Source organism: Gasterosteus aculeatus, chromosome 15 (assembly GCF_964276395.1).
Source record: "Gasterosteus aculeatus chromosome 15, fGasAcu3.hap1.1, whole genome shotgun sequence".
Lineage (NCBI taxonomy): Eukaryota > Metazoa > Chordata > Actinopteri > Perciformes > Gasterosteidae > Gasterosteus > Gasterosteus aculeatus.
The window spans coordinates 16,289,248-16,302,602 of NC_135703.1; the positions used below are offsets into that span (position 1 = coordinate 16,289,248).

The window sequence follows — 13,355 nt, forward strand, 5'->3', positions numbered from 1 at the left end:
GCTATTTCCAACCACACATACATATAAAGTATATTTCTGCGTTCTGTAGCGTCTTGGGTTTCCAACGATATCTCTATTTATTTGATTGGACTCATACTTTTGCGTCTAATGGTGCCTTCACCTGTCTTCCATGGTTGATGCAGAGGAAAAATAACGGCGGATAGAACTGCTTTCAGGGTGATAAGCCACGCCCCCTCTCCACCGCGTCTAGCGCGAAGAATGCGATTCATAAGAATTGGCCAGCAACGTTTGTTGTGAGCGCACCCTAACCCCCGATTTCCACCAAATGCGTGACAGCTGACGTCACGAGGCCCCATGTAATCTCGCGAATTCTGGTATGATCGCGCGATATGTAGTTTCATCAGGCCTGTTTCCGCCCATTATGACATTATGATGTTCCGCCATGAGCACGGTGTATTTCATTTTGAAAATTAAACGGATCTTTTATTTTGTTTCTGGCTGTTCTGTTTTTTTGCTTGACTTCCCGTCCTGCGTACTCTGCCCTGTGGTGCTGCGCAGCCCTCGGGCATCCGGCAAAAACAGAAGCTCTGAGTATTTGCTCCGGAGGGCTGCGGATCGCCGGAGTCGGAACGCAGCCGTCCCGCAGTCAGTGGAAATACACACATTGACTTTAATGGCAACCTTTTGACTCCGCCGCCGTGCCGGAGTTGGTGGAAATTGAGGGTAAAGCCTAGCTTATGCTTCTGCGTTTTCAGAGCGACGCAGACGCAAGGCCCCCTTGCGTGTCCTTTCACACCTCCTTGCGTCCTTGGGTGCTTGCGTGCGTCGACCCATTTTTCTAGGCTTCGATTGGTCCGCTAACTACATCCTTTATGGAGTCTTACATTTCCGTTTTCATAGCAAAATACCGCCATTATTAAAACGAAGAATGTTTACGAGAGAACGGATCCGATTTAAGAACTTTTGTCTGAAGAAATGCGTAAATATGACCGCTTATACAACGTCATTGGCGGGTTGTAGAAGAGGGTTGCATTCATAGAGGGAGATCGCCGCAAACGCCGGTTTGCGGGTTGAGAGGTGAACAAAGTTGTGGAGGAAAATACGGCAGAAATGTGTCCACAATGAAACGCAGCAGTGGCGATGCACGGGGCAATAAAGTCTATGATAAATAAAATAAACAAACCAACGACTTCCACAAACAAAGACGTGACTCCCTAGATTGTCGTCAAAACACGTTACTCCACCTGTTGTTCTGGCGGTGAATTTCTCTGCAACATACGCAAGACTTAATAGAACCATGAATTGAAACGAGTGCGTCGACGCAACGACGCAGGCGCAGATGCAGAAGCATGCGCCAGCCTTTAGTGAGTACTTCTCAAACACGGGGGCCTGACCCTGTAGTGGGTCGCAGTGGTATTACAGGTGGGGTGCAGAGGAGAAATTCAGAATTATTTTACTTCAAGAACTTTATTGACAAGAAATGGTTTAGTGTGCTGTCTGTTTGTGTGCTGAGGTTTAGGTTCAGCATGCTGACTGCTATTCGAGCCACCAGACGTTCCCTGGGATTCTTCAGGAGTGTCTCTAACTATGCCATTGACTCAGGTAAAACTCACATACCATTTGTTCCTTTTCTGTTATCAGAGATAGGTGAGCAAACACTTTAACTTTATTCTCTTATTTTATACTAACCCATAGCCTTATTCTACCAACCCATAGCATTAGCATACTTGTGCACTGTGTGTATGACATATTTTGGCAATAAATGTTTCCTGATTCCTGATAACCCAAACGTGTGAGTGGAGAAAGCCGTCTTTTCCCCGGACTCTGGTGACAAGGGAATTTGCAAGTAGCCCGTTGTCAAATCCAGTGTCGTAAAAGAACGTGCGGTGCCCAATCAGTCCAGGAGTTCGTCGACCCGGGGCATCGGGTACGCATCAAAGCGTGACACAGCATTCATCCTGCGATAGTCCACACAGAACCTTATAGAGCCGTCCTTCTTGGCAACCAGAACAATGGGGCTGCACCAGGCACTGTTGGATTCCTCTATTACCCCCATCTCCAGCAAATCTCCAGCCAATTCTCTCTGAACAATTTTCCTCTTGTATTTAAGTAACCTGTAGGGCCGTGACCGCACCGTCACGCCCAGGGACGTCTCAATGTGATGCATGATGAGATCCATGCGGGCGACTGTGGGTGAGTGGGGAGCACGGTCGTCCTCCAATCAGAGGGTTGTGGTTTCGATCCCAGGCCCGGCTAACCCGCATGTCGTTGTGTCCTTGGGCAAGACACTTAACCCACCATTGCTCCTGTAGCTGCGACTACAGTGTGTGAATGGTAGTTACTGATGGCAGGTGTCACTGTGTATGGTTCTCGTGTCATCAGTGTATGAATGGGTGTGAATGGGTGAATGATGTCATGTAGTGTTAAAGCGCTTTGAGTGGTCAGAAGACTAGAAAAGCGCTATACAAGTACAGGCCATTTACCATTTACCATGCGACCTGGCAGGAGGGAGAACACAGCATTAAACTGATCCTGCAACCCAGCTATGTCTGTTTGCTGGGTTGCAGAGAGATGGGCGTCGAAATGGAGCCGGGTCGGATTGGTGGACTTTGGGACCTCTGGACCTAGCTCCTCTCTCTCAGCTACTGCGGACACCAGGGAAACAGACTCCGCCTCCCTCCATAATTTAAGAAGGTTGGGGTGGTAGATCTGTGTAGCTCCACCCCTGTCAGATCGCACCACCTTGTAGTCGACGTCCCCTACCCGCCGTGTGACCAGTAGTTTTTCTCCCGGTGCAAATCAGCTCAAGCTCAGCTCAGCTTTGCTCCTCCGTGTACAGCTGTTGTTGACGCTCCTGGGGCAAATTCTCACGTGACAACTCACCCAGTGTGTGGAGTTTGCCTCGCGGGTCCAGGACATACTGGATTCCGTTCTTCCCGGGACTCGGGCCCTCCTCCCAGTGTGATTTAAACAGGTCGAGCACCTCCTGTGGTTTCCTGCCAAACAGCAGCTTGAAGGGAGAAAATCCCGTGGAGGTCTGGGGAACCTCCCGTACTGCCAACAACAGAGGATCAAGCCATTTATCTCAATTACGTTCATTGTCGTATCCAACAGAAGCGCGCGTTCTGTAATGGAGCAGTCAAATGGTTTACATTTTCGGAGTCCTGCTGAGTTGAGGCAGTTGATCAGGCAGGAAGATCCCAGAATAAGTACCACGACAGGATTAGCTAATGGTAAGAACCAGTGTGTCATCTCTGCATGTGGAACCATTCATTTGAAATTATTTGTGGTTTACAGATGCAACCTGATGATTTGATTCAGTATTATAGTAGCTTGTAGGGTCAAATAGAGAAAAATGCTTTAATTGAGACACATTTCTATACAACAATGGCATTCAAAAGTGTTATTTTGATTAATAACAACTAATTGATAACATACAGATCAAATTAAATATTATAACATTTTTTTTACTTTTTCCAATTACTTATAATAAGTGCATTCAACTATGAGGTACAGAACCAGAACAACAACATCAAGAAAGTACCATTTCTTACTTTCTTTCTAGCTAAATCACAAAGTGCTGTAGGTAGGTGCTATTTTAAGCACTTCTAAAGTGCGATCTAGTCCAGGTATAATCGTCGAGGTGTGTTTTAAGTTGGCGCCTGAAAGTGAATAGACGTCAAAAAGATATCATTGAGGAGCTCATTCCACCATTTAGATGCCAGGACAGAAAACTGTCTGGATTTTATTGTGAATTTCTTTGACTGTGAAGTCGCTGAAGTCGCTTTGTGTAAGCAAGAAACAATCTGAAAGCTGATGCAACTTTTCAGTTATATTGTAACTGACGAGGAGTCCAATGTCCAGTGGGGTTTTGAGCTTTAGCTGGATGTTATTGTAGTGATATTCGTCCTGCAGCCTGTCTGCTGTTCAGGAAGCCGGACTAACCCACCCTTCTGCTCAAAATCAATGTGAGGTGATCCTCCACTTTATTTCACTTTATGTCCAAACAGATTTTAAAGTAAAAATCATTTGTGATTCAGGAGCGCTACCTTTCTCCACATATCTACACTTTCCAAGTTGATCACCTTTGGTACTTAATTAATAACTAACTCCACTAGAATTAGTTGCCACCCCTTATCTTTTTGAGTATCGAGTACTTCCCACTCTACTTGAGTTGGAGCTGGATCTGATTGTCTGATCCGTTTCTGTTGTAACATGAATAAACTGTCTGTGCCTGTGTCAGGCTACCAGCAAGCCAATGTCGTCATCCTGCCCAATCATCTGGCCAAGGACTTTGAAGAGTTCTGTCGCAGAAACCCCGCCCCCTTGCCACTTCTTTATCACAGCCGGTCAGGGGAGACTTCCTGCACACCTCTTGCGAGAAATGCTGATATCAGGTAGAGCACAGTACACAACACAGTAGGCAGCTATCCAAAAGCCCTGATACCATTACCAGTACCAGCCTGAAGTTCTGGATGGGGTATCGGAGTCAATGCCCAATCTGATATCAACACATACGCGATCTGCCCGATTGAGACCTAATTCTGTACGTGTGAGTGTGTAAGGGACTTGACAAACGTTTTGTGTCTGTCTGTGTCTTCAGGACGGACATTTCTCAGTACCATGTGTATGAAGAGGGTTGTCTGGTGAAAACGGTCTCAAGTCTGCAGAGTTACTGCGCTCAGCCGAGGTATTTCACAAAGGACCGACCAATCTCTGCACTAAAGGAGGGAACCCCAAAGCCATGACCTGTGGGCTAAAGCATGAAAATAAAGGTTTTAAAGAAAAGGGATTCCTATTTAAATATTTGAAGCCTAATTGCTATTTTGTAGCACTTTCTTTCTATTGGGTTTCATACAGGTACATGCCCCTCTCCCAAATGAAACCGATGTTGTCTCAAATCGACTCTGTGATCCGACCAGCCTCCCTCCTCCTCTTTTCACAGTGCTCCCGGCACTGCCCCTCATGGCCCGTGGTCAGACATGGTTTGTTTCTATCTGGGCTGCAGTTTTGGCTTTGAGGGCCGGCTGAGGAAAGCTGGAGTCCCGGTCAGAAACGTGGAGCAAGGCACAAACGTCAGCATGTACAGGGTACGGTCAAATATCTGCCGTGTGACCCCAAGTAGAAATGACCCGTCCAATGCTGTGGATACAGGGCAGTGATGCAGGTTCAGTTAGTTGCCTGTTAGGGACGACCCGCTTACCTTAACATCATCAAGTTATTGACATTGACAATTTAATTTGTATATTTGGTTGACTGACTATTTGTGGGTTTCAATGGCATTTTCTAACATTCATTTCCGTATAGAACTGAGGTCTACGCCAGAGCTGCAACTCAAGATATATTATAGCTTTTATTATTGATTAGTCAAGTCAAGTCAAGTCATTTTATTTTGTATAGCCCAGAATCGCAAATTACAAATTTGCCTCAGAGGGCTTTACAGTCTGTACACATACAACATCCTCTGCCCCGAAACCCACCATCGGCACAGGAAAAACTCCCCAAAAAATGAAAAAACCCTTACAAGAGGGAAAAAAGGGATTAGTGCATTTGGGATTTGTTCCAAACATACTGGAAATGTGAAAATAGTTTATCAACATTTTGTAAAGCCGAGGATATACATTGTTTGGTGTTACAAAACAGAAGATGCAATAAAATACTAGCTTTTGAGGAGCTTGATGCCGTGTGTGTGTGTGTGTGTGTGTGTGTGTGTGTGTGTGTGTGTGTGTATAGACTGCTGTCCGCTGTGTTCCTGCAGGACTGTTCAGCTGCCCTCTAGTGGTCACAATGCGTCCTGTTCCTGCCGCCATGCTGGACGCAGCAGTAGAGGTCACTCACCTCAACCCGCTTGCTCATGGAGCTCCTGTCCACATCGGAGACCCAGGTACACACACATTTTACTCCGTTTACAACTTCATTACTGCTCAAACCGCGCTATTGCAACAGCATCCCGTTCGTCGCACCACCACGATGCATCCAGAACTCAGCCCACTCCACCGGAGATCACATGACCCCAGTCCTTCAGAACCTCCCCTGGCTCCACAGACTTCTCATCATCATCTGTCTGACCTCCTGCGCTGACACGCTCACACCAGCAACCATCACCGTCTATCGACACCGACCGATAGAATGTATTATGATTCACATAACTTTGCTCTGTGCGTGTGCAGCTCTCCTTGGCATACACGACCTGTCCACACCGGACTACGGAGAGCCGGTCCAACTGCTGCCCGGAGATGTCCCTGTGTTCTGGGCCTGTGGAGTGACCGCTATAGAAGCAATACTCTGCAGCAGTAAGCGTTATGCTGGATTGAACTTGCTCATAGTCGTTTCATGTCTCATGACCTGGTGTTCCGCCCCTCTGCAGAGCCTCATCTGGCATTCAGTCACTCCCCAGGCTGTATGTTCCTGACTGACATCCCAGACTCGCCCCCTTCTCCTCCACACCAACCCAGCGAAAGCTCCGTGGATGGCGAGCCCTCCACAAATCCCAACGCCGAACTGTTTCCCTGCTGCTTCCAGATATCCCACAATCCCTTGCTGTTCAGTTTGGCATCTCAGAGGGCCGTGGCAAAGATCAGACAGCTGGAGACAATTATTGGAGAGGACCCAGGTACACACGTGCAAGGAGTGAGGTCATTGGGATGTTTTCCTGATTGGAATTGTGTTATTACAGGCTGTCAAGATGTGTCCTCATCAGGTCAAATTCAGAATTTGTTTATTAGACCAAATAACTATTCTTTGCTAAATTAATATTAAACAGGATCAGGACCAGGAATCAGGAACATGTATTACCAAAATATGTTAGACATACAAGGAATTTGACTTGGTTGGTGCATAACAGCAGATAGTTAGACAGTGGACAACCAAACCGATAAGACAACATAGTGCATGCTGCAGCCTGCCCTTGTCCTTGGCTGTTGCTGCAGCGTACCAGACGGTGATGGAGGAGCAGAGGATGGACTCCATGATGGCAGTGTAGAAGTGCACCGTCATCGTCTTTGGCAAGTGGAATTTCTTCTGCTGCCTCAAAAAGAACAACCTCTGCTGATCATTCTTGGTGATGGAGCTGATGCAAACTTCAGGAGCTTCACGGACTGGTGACTGGAGGTGCAGCTGTTCGTGTACAGGGAGAGCAGCTTCACGTGCTGCTTCCTATCGGACAGGAAGTCTATGATCCACTTGCAGGTGGAGTCGGGCACCTGCAGCTGAGAGAGTTTGTCCTGCAGCAGAGACAGGATGATGGTGTTGAAAGCAGAGCTGAAGTCCACAAACCGGATCCTGGCGTAGGTTCCTGGTGCTGGAGAATGTAGTGGAGGGCCATTTTGACAGCATCGTCTACAGACCTGTTGGCTCTGTAGGAGAACTGCAGGATGATGAGAGCATCAGTATGTTAACATTGTCGCTACACCGCATCACTTGTACCATTTACCTCGTGATCTTGACCTTGTGGGGTCGTCGTGGCGCAGGGGACTGCAAGGCTGGTGGTTCGAGTCCCAGCTGCCCCCATGTCCCAAGTTGAAGTGTTCCTGAGCAAGACACCTAACCCCTAATTGCTCCCCGGGCAAAATTGTAAAAAGCCACGGGTTAAAAATGTAATGTAAGTCGCTTTGGATAAAAGCGTCTGCTAAATGACCTGTAATTTAATGTAATGATCACAAAAGCTTATTCGAGTCAGTCCCGCCTGACGTCACACCAGCCTTTTAGATTATAAACCAAACTACTAAACGAAGTAGCCAGAACATTTTAACCCAACGTGTGAAGTGATGATGTTGGAAGGTGTTATTCAGCTTAGAGGGGGGGTCCATACCTCCGCTGGCAGCGGGATGTTGGGGGGTTCAGCGTTTGTCAGCAGCAGCTTCGATGGATGTGGATGTGAGTCTGTATCTTTTCTCTCAACCAGGCCAGCGAGGGATCAGAGCTTTATTTGTTCAGGACGAACTTTTGCGCTCTTGTCTGGCACTCTCGCACTCCAACTCCGTTGCTATAACAACTGGCTTTCCAACACACCACATGCAAAGGTAGGTACCCGCACCAGACACATACCCTTGTGACGCAGGTACGTTTACATACAAAGTCAAGCAGTGGTTGTCACACTCCTTTTTTACGGGTTCTTTCAACACATTATAGTGAAATATTTGGATTCATCCTTTAAGTGTTAGGGCGTCTGAAACAGGAACCTCAAAACATGGCTCCTAAATGTGTTTCACATTTAGTCCCCCTGACGAGACTGACGGCCCGCCTGGAGCCATCGCCATGGCGACCATGCTGTTGTCTCTAGGGAAACAGGTGACAATGGTGACGGACAGGAGAGCCTTGGAGATGAACCGGGCCATCGTTGATGAAGCAGTGAGGACAGGTGGGGAAGAGATGGACCTCCAGTCGTGTCCTGGTCCTTCATCATTGCTGCTGAAATGAAATGTTTCTGTCTTGGTTCGATAGTCTGTAATGCCACCCTTAGGTGTGCTGAAAACTGCAATTCCAATCGTCACGTTTGAAGAAAGCGGCCCAGACTCTGCCCTACACTTCCTGTGTCACCATGGAGACCCCAACAAGCCCAGGTGAGCCGACCTGTCCTTGAGGATCAGAACATAATGAAAGGGCTTGTTGTGCTTTTTTAAAGAAGGAAAAGAAGAAGGACGGCCTTCATTTGTCATTGGAAATTCAATCTTTTCCCTGTACTGGTATTTGTTGCTTACCACTCACTCTGCCTGTGCTGGTGGGAGCTGGCTCATAGCTTTGGTCAATGCAGACCCGAGGTCTGGCCTCGGCCTGTGTGGGACCAGGGCTGTGGTTTGATGGGGACTGGGGTGTAAGAGGACGAGACAGGCGGATGAAGGCTGGAGAGAGAGGATTAGGGTTGGGTTAAAAACACGCGTAGGAGGGTCCTCTCCCGTATATCACTTCATCTGTATACTCACAAAAATATACGCTGGAAAACATATGAGGAGGATGAATCACATGATGTCACATGTCTCATTATTCACTTGTGCTTGTCTCCCCCCTTGTTAAGGGCTCGTTTATAAGCTCCATTCACACATATTTTTCTCCCATCATATGGGTATAGAGCCATATATATAAAATATATATATATATATATATATATATATGAGTATGTGTGTATGTATATATATATATATATATACACATTATATGTACACAACACTTTTTACAATAATTTTCCGTCCTCAACAAACTATGGAGAATATCTATTTCTTATTCTCCGTGGACTTCGGATTATGAATATAACAACCTATTATTATATATTTTTCAGTCCCAAGGGACCACGGATTATGAATATAACAACCTATTGTATATTTCTCAGTCTCCGGGGACTACGGATTATGACTATACCTACGTATGAGATGTTTTCATCATCTCTGTATGAATTTAGGTCAACATCACAACTTCAGTCTCCAGTTCTCAGTTCTAAAGCATGAAAAAAAGAAATTCCCTTCCAGCAATTTACATGAAAAAAAATGAAGTTCCACCAGCAGTGCACAAGTAATAAAATAAAGTCAAATGAAATGCTAATGCAATGGGTTAGTAGAATAAGGCTATGGGTTAGTATAAAACAAGGGAATAAAGTTAAAGTTAAGAATTTAAAATATTAAAAAAGTTTTAAAAATATTAAGCATAAAGTGCACTAGCGAACAAGTAACAAAGTGACGACAAAGTGATAAATTACAGTTAAAGTGACATGTGCAGTATGAAGGGGAGTGACCGGTGGAATGTTATAGTCAGTCAGTGGGGGACCGGCTCTGTTGATGAGCCCGACTAAGTAAGTAGGTACTAGAGACTGTTGAAAGCTTTCTCTCATAATGAAGAAAACACAGCCCGGTTTTGCTAGAAAAAGCATCTTGTCACTCTCCTCCAGCGCATCCTGGCCTCTCTCAACACCAGTGTAAAATATTTAAACAGGACATTTATTAAATAATGGTTGCAAACAGGAGACACATTGACAACATACAAGGATTCTCAAAGGTCTTTATCCTCACAGTACATACATATATATAAAGTTTAAAGATAAACATGCTAAAACGGGGGGCGCGTTGTGTGCAAAAACTAAGTGCTGGTAGTCGACCTAAGATGTAGACTGATCTTGAGATTAAGAGGCTGTTATCTATAGCGAGTTGTAAATCGGCTTAGTTAGTGATATTGCACTTTCTTGTTTCTTGTCCTTCTGAGTTTGTATCCTTATTGTAAGTCGCTTTGGATAAAAGCGTCAGCTAAATGACACATAATGTAAAACATTATTTAGTGTTCCCAACACATCTGGTGTACTGTGCTTGTTCGTGTGATACCAGGTACGACCACCTGGTGGCGATAGAGCGCACTGGACGTGCTAAAGATGGAAATTACTACAACATGAGAGGAGTCAACATCAAACATCTGGTGGATCCCATTGATAACTTGTTTATTGCTGCCAAGGACATAGCCGGAATAATCACTACAGGTAACACTTCCATTGTCTCCATGCCCCTTTCCTCATAATACCTTTTTATTATAATTTAAAGATTTAAAACACTAAACATGTTCTGACACGCCCTTCGCTGTTGCCGCTGTCTAGAAAGTTTGTGTTTTGAGGCGCTCCTCTCTCTGACCTAAGGCATCGGGGATGGTGGTAATGAGTTGGGGATGGGCGGACTGAGGGACAAGGTGAGGACCATGATGCCCAACGGGGGGCTGATAGCCTGTGATGTTCCTGCAGACTACGCCGTCACTGCCGGTACGCCATCATCCTAAACGCTGCACAGTCAGCACTGCAATATGATGTACTCCATACCACATGCCATAGGACAGAATGCTCATGCTGTGTCAGACACACATACAGAATGCCTGGCTTCTCCTTGTTGTCCCACAAAAAGTACCAAATGGATCAGAAAGCTCCACGGTGGCAGAACTATATCAGTGGGGAAACAAATCATACAGACTCACACAGTCAACAATAGACACAGAGCACAACGAGTATAGATGGGTTGTCACTCATTTAAGTTCTGAACTGACCCGACTCTTCTACCATCTCACAACATCTTCAGCTTCACAGCTTCAGTCATCACTGCTGTTACAGTGAGGCCATGTTTAAGATCATGAGACACACAAAAGACTTTACCACCTGACCTTAATCTGAGCAAAACACGCACACTTGCTAGTGGCTTTGTTTTTTACTACTACAATTACACAGTGAGAAAGCTTTGGATTTCCCCTTGTAAGGATAAGCCTGTGTCTATGGTTTACCTGCCCCCCCTAACCCCTCTCATGAAGGGGTGTCCAACTGGGGAGGATATGCTGTGGCCTGTGGGCTCTACCTGCTCCAGACCTGCCCCTCCCACCAGAGATACAGACTCCGAGGACTGGGTGTGGAGCACGCAACCCCCCAAGAACAGCTGCAGGACTGGACCGCTAACCTGCCATCTGTGGACAAGGTGGCACACACACACACCTACACACACAGCTTTCTAGATGATCTCTTGAAGAAGATTTCTTTCTGAGATTTATAATATATATGCTATATATAATTGGTATTTTAAGATCTTTAAAAGGTTCATATGTACTTTCTTGGTTTACATAATACTCTTTTAAAGCGGAGGGGTTAGAGGGACAGTGCATACGTTCGACACAACAAAAACACATCACAATTATTATCTATAAACCCAGACTAAAACCAGGTGTTTTAGATATATATATATACTGTGGTTATAGTTGCTTGTTTGTAACCTGCACACTGGCACCAGCCGTTGTGAGTAAAGACCCTCGCTCCCCTCCCCCACTACCTGCCCAACACCAACCATTTTCCTCAGGAGTTGGTGGAGACCTGAACAGGGCTGAAAGGAGTGGGAATACAGGATGCATGTGTTTTGAATGTTGTGTTTTGGATGAACACAACTTGCTCATCTTGGCCTTCCATTTACACACACAATCACACTCTCTTCCTCCTCCAGGAGGAGTCCATCCTTTCCACTCTGGTGCGTTTTGGGATACGAAGCGGGAAAACTGGTCACCTGGCCATGGAGGTGGATGGTTTGTCCTTTCACCCCACGCACTCCGACATCATCACCAGACTGCTGGAGGTCACACTGGGCTGCACCACCCCAAACCCTTGATCCACTTTTCCTGTTTATTCTCAGCAATGTCCAGACTGGAGGGGACATTCTGCTTCCTCTCTTTTAAGATTAGCAGAAGGAAGCAAGAGAGAAAGGACAGAATGGAAAGATGTGTGTGTGCACGTGTGCGCGTGCGCGCGTGCATGCGTGCGTGCGTGCGTGTTTGTGTGTGATTTCCTTGGTTACCTTTCAGCCCTCTTCCTTGACTAATGATGAGGAAGCAAAGTAAAATCAGGGCTTATTTCTCTGTCTGAACAAATTAACTGCTATTCTCATTCTTTTGATTGTTTGTATATAAATATAGTTGATGCAGTAACTAGAAGGTGTGATAATAACTGTGATGTCACAGACATCACTAGATCTATAGAACTGTTAAATGTTGGGTTCACTGACTAATGTAATGTGATGAGCACTTCCTTCACTTGGCTGCTTTTCAAAGAGTTTCTCCTTTCTGTTGAGAAAAATATTAAAAATCTAGAGGCTACATGCACTAATGATGTGTTTTTTTGATATGTATATACATACATACAGTACATATAAGGCAAACATTTTACTCCGCTTTTACTCCGAGTGCAGTCTGAGGGATATTAGGATTTAATAGACATCCTTCTTTTTTGATTGTATGCAAATGAAATGAAGCCTATTAAGCACCTTATGAAGTACTATTCCAGGGACAGTGTATGTTTCTGCAGAGCATTGTTGCAAAAATTTTATTAAATGTTACGTGTTTTTCCTTCTGGAGCTTCAGTGATCTTTTGTGCACCTTCATAACAGTTGATCTCTTTTTTCATACGTAGTACTTTTTGATTAGTGCAAACCAAGCAGAGGTCCATTTTAAGATGCACAACTTTATAGATTTTGCTAGTCAAAATGAGTTCCCACTTAATATCTCAACGTGAAGTACAGACGCACCTTGGTAACCAAGCTAGCGTTGATGTGACAACCTCTGAGGTACCAGCTAATGGTACCCGACCCTGTTGCTCCGCCCTCTCCCAAATGCCAACGATAAGCATCCATTCGTCCACAAGCAAAAGGTTGACGTGCCAGTGACACTCTATAAGGAAGGAGGTAATATAAGGAAAATAGCTTTGTTGGTCTGATGGGAACCAGCTTTCTCAATAAGGCAATGATCAATGGAGAGCATTTGTCAACAACCACCACAGGATGTGTACAGTTCACCCTCAAGACCAATGCAGGGACGTCACTCTCTTCCTGAAGTAGTAGACGTTTAGGGAATGGACATTGAGAAAACTATGCAAGTCAGTTTCTCCGAGTTTTGGTTCATGCCCT

At 45.4% G+C, this 13,355-nt stretch overlaps 1 protein-coding gene across 9 annotated transcripts; it reads left to right on the forward strand.

The window, feature by feature from the left end:
* The first annotated feature begins 336 nt into the window (after nt 1-336).
* dglucy (D-glutamate cyclase) lies at nt 337-12,801 on the forward strand. Of its 9 annotated transcripts, none has more exons than XM_078088991.1 (16): nt 370-684; nt 1,481-1,563; nt 2,072-2,154; nt 4,205-4,358; nt 4,565-4,651; nt 4,907-5,051; nt 5,695-5,845; nt 6,132-6,254; nt 6,329-6,574; nt 7,865-7,982; nt 8,178-8,320; nt 8,423-8,522; nt 10,269-10,417; nt 10,571-10,690; nt 11,227-11,387; nt 11,904-12,801. In XM_078088991.1, exons 3-16 carry the CDS (start codon nt 2,127-2,129, stop codon nt 12,063-12,065), a joined length of 1,887 nt encoding a protein of 628 aa, XP_077945117.1. In that variant the 5' UTR covers nt 370-684; nt 1,481-1,563; nt 2,072-2,126; the 3' UTR covers nt 12,066-12,801. The 9 variants fall into 9 exon arrangements, with proteins under 9 accessions (XP_077945114.1, XP_077945113.1, XP_077945117.1 ...); XM_078088992.1 differs by having other exon boundaries at nt 501-684; nt 1,475-1,563; XM_078088985.1 differs by lacking the exon at nt 2,072-2,154 and adding an exon at nt 2,529-3,194 and having other exon boundaries at nt 545-684.
* The last annotated feature ends 554 nt before the right edge of the window (nt 12,802-13,355 follow it).

Bases quoted from the DNA above. Each gene is read 5' to 3' on its own strand.
- dglucy (XM_078088985.1), top strand. From the start codon at position 3,092: ATGGAGCAGTCAAATGGTTTACATTTTCGGAGTCCTGCTGAGTTGAGG. The intron at 10,691-11,226 runs GTACGCCATCAT...CCTCTCATGAAG, and splicing joins AGACTACGCCGTCACTGCCG to GGGTGTCCAACTGGGGAGGA. The intron at 11,388-11,903 runs GTGGCACACACA...TTCCTCCTCCAG, and splicing joins ACCTGCCATCTGTGGACAAG to GAGGAGTCCATCCTTTCCAC.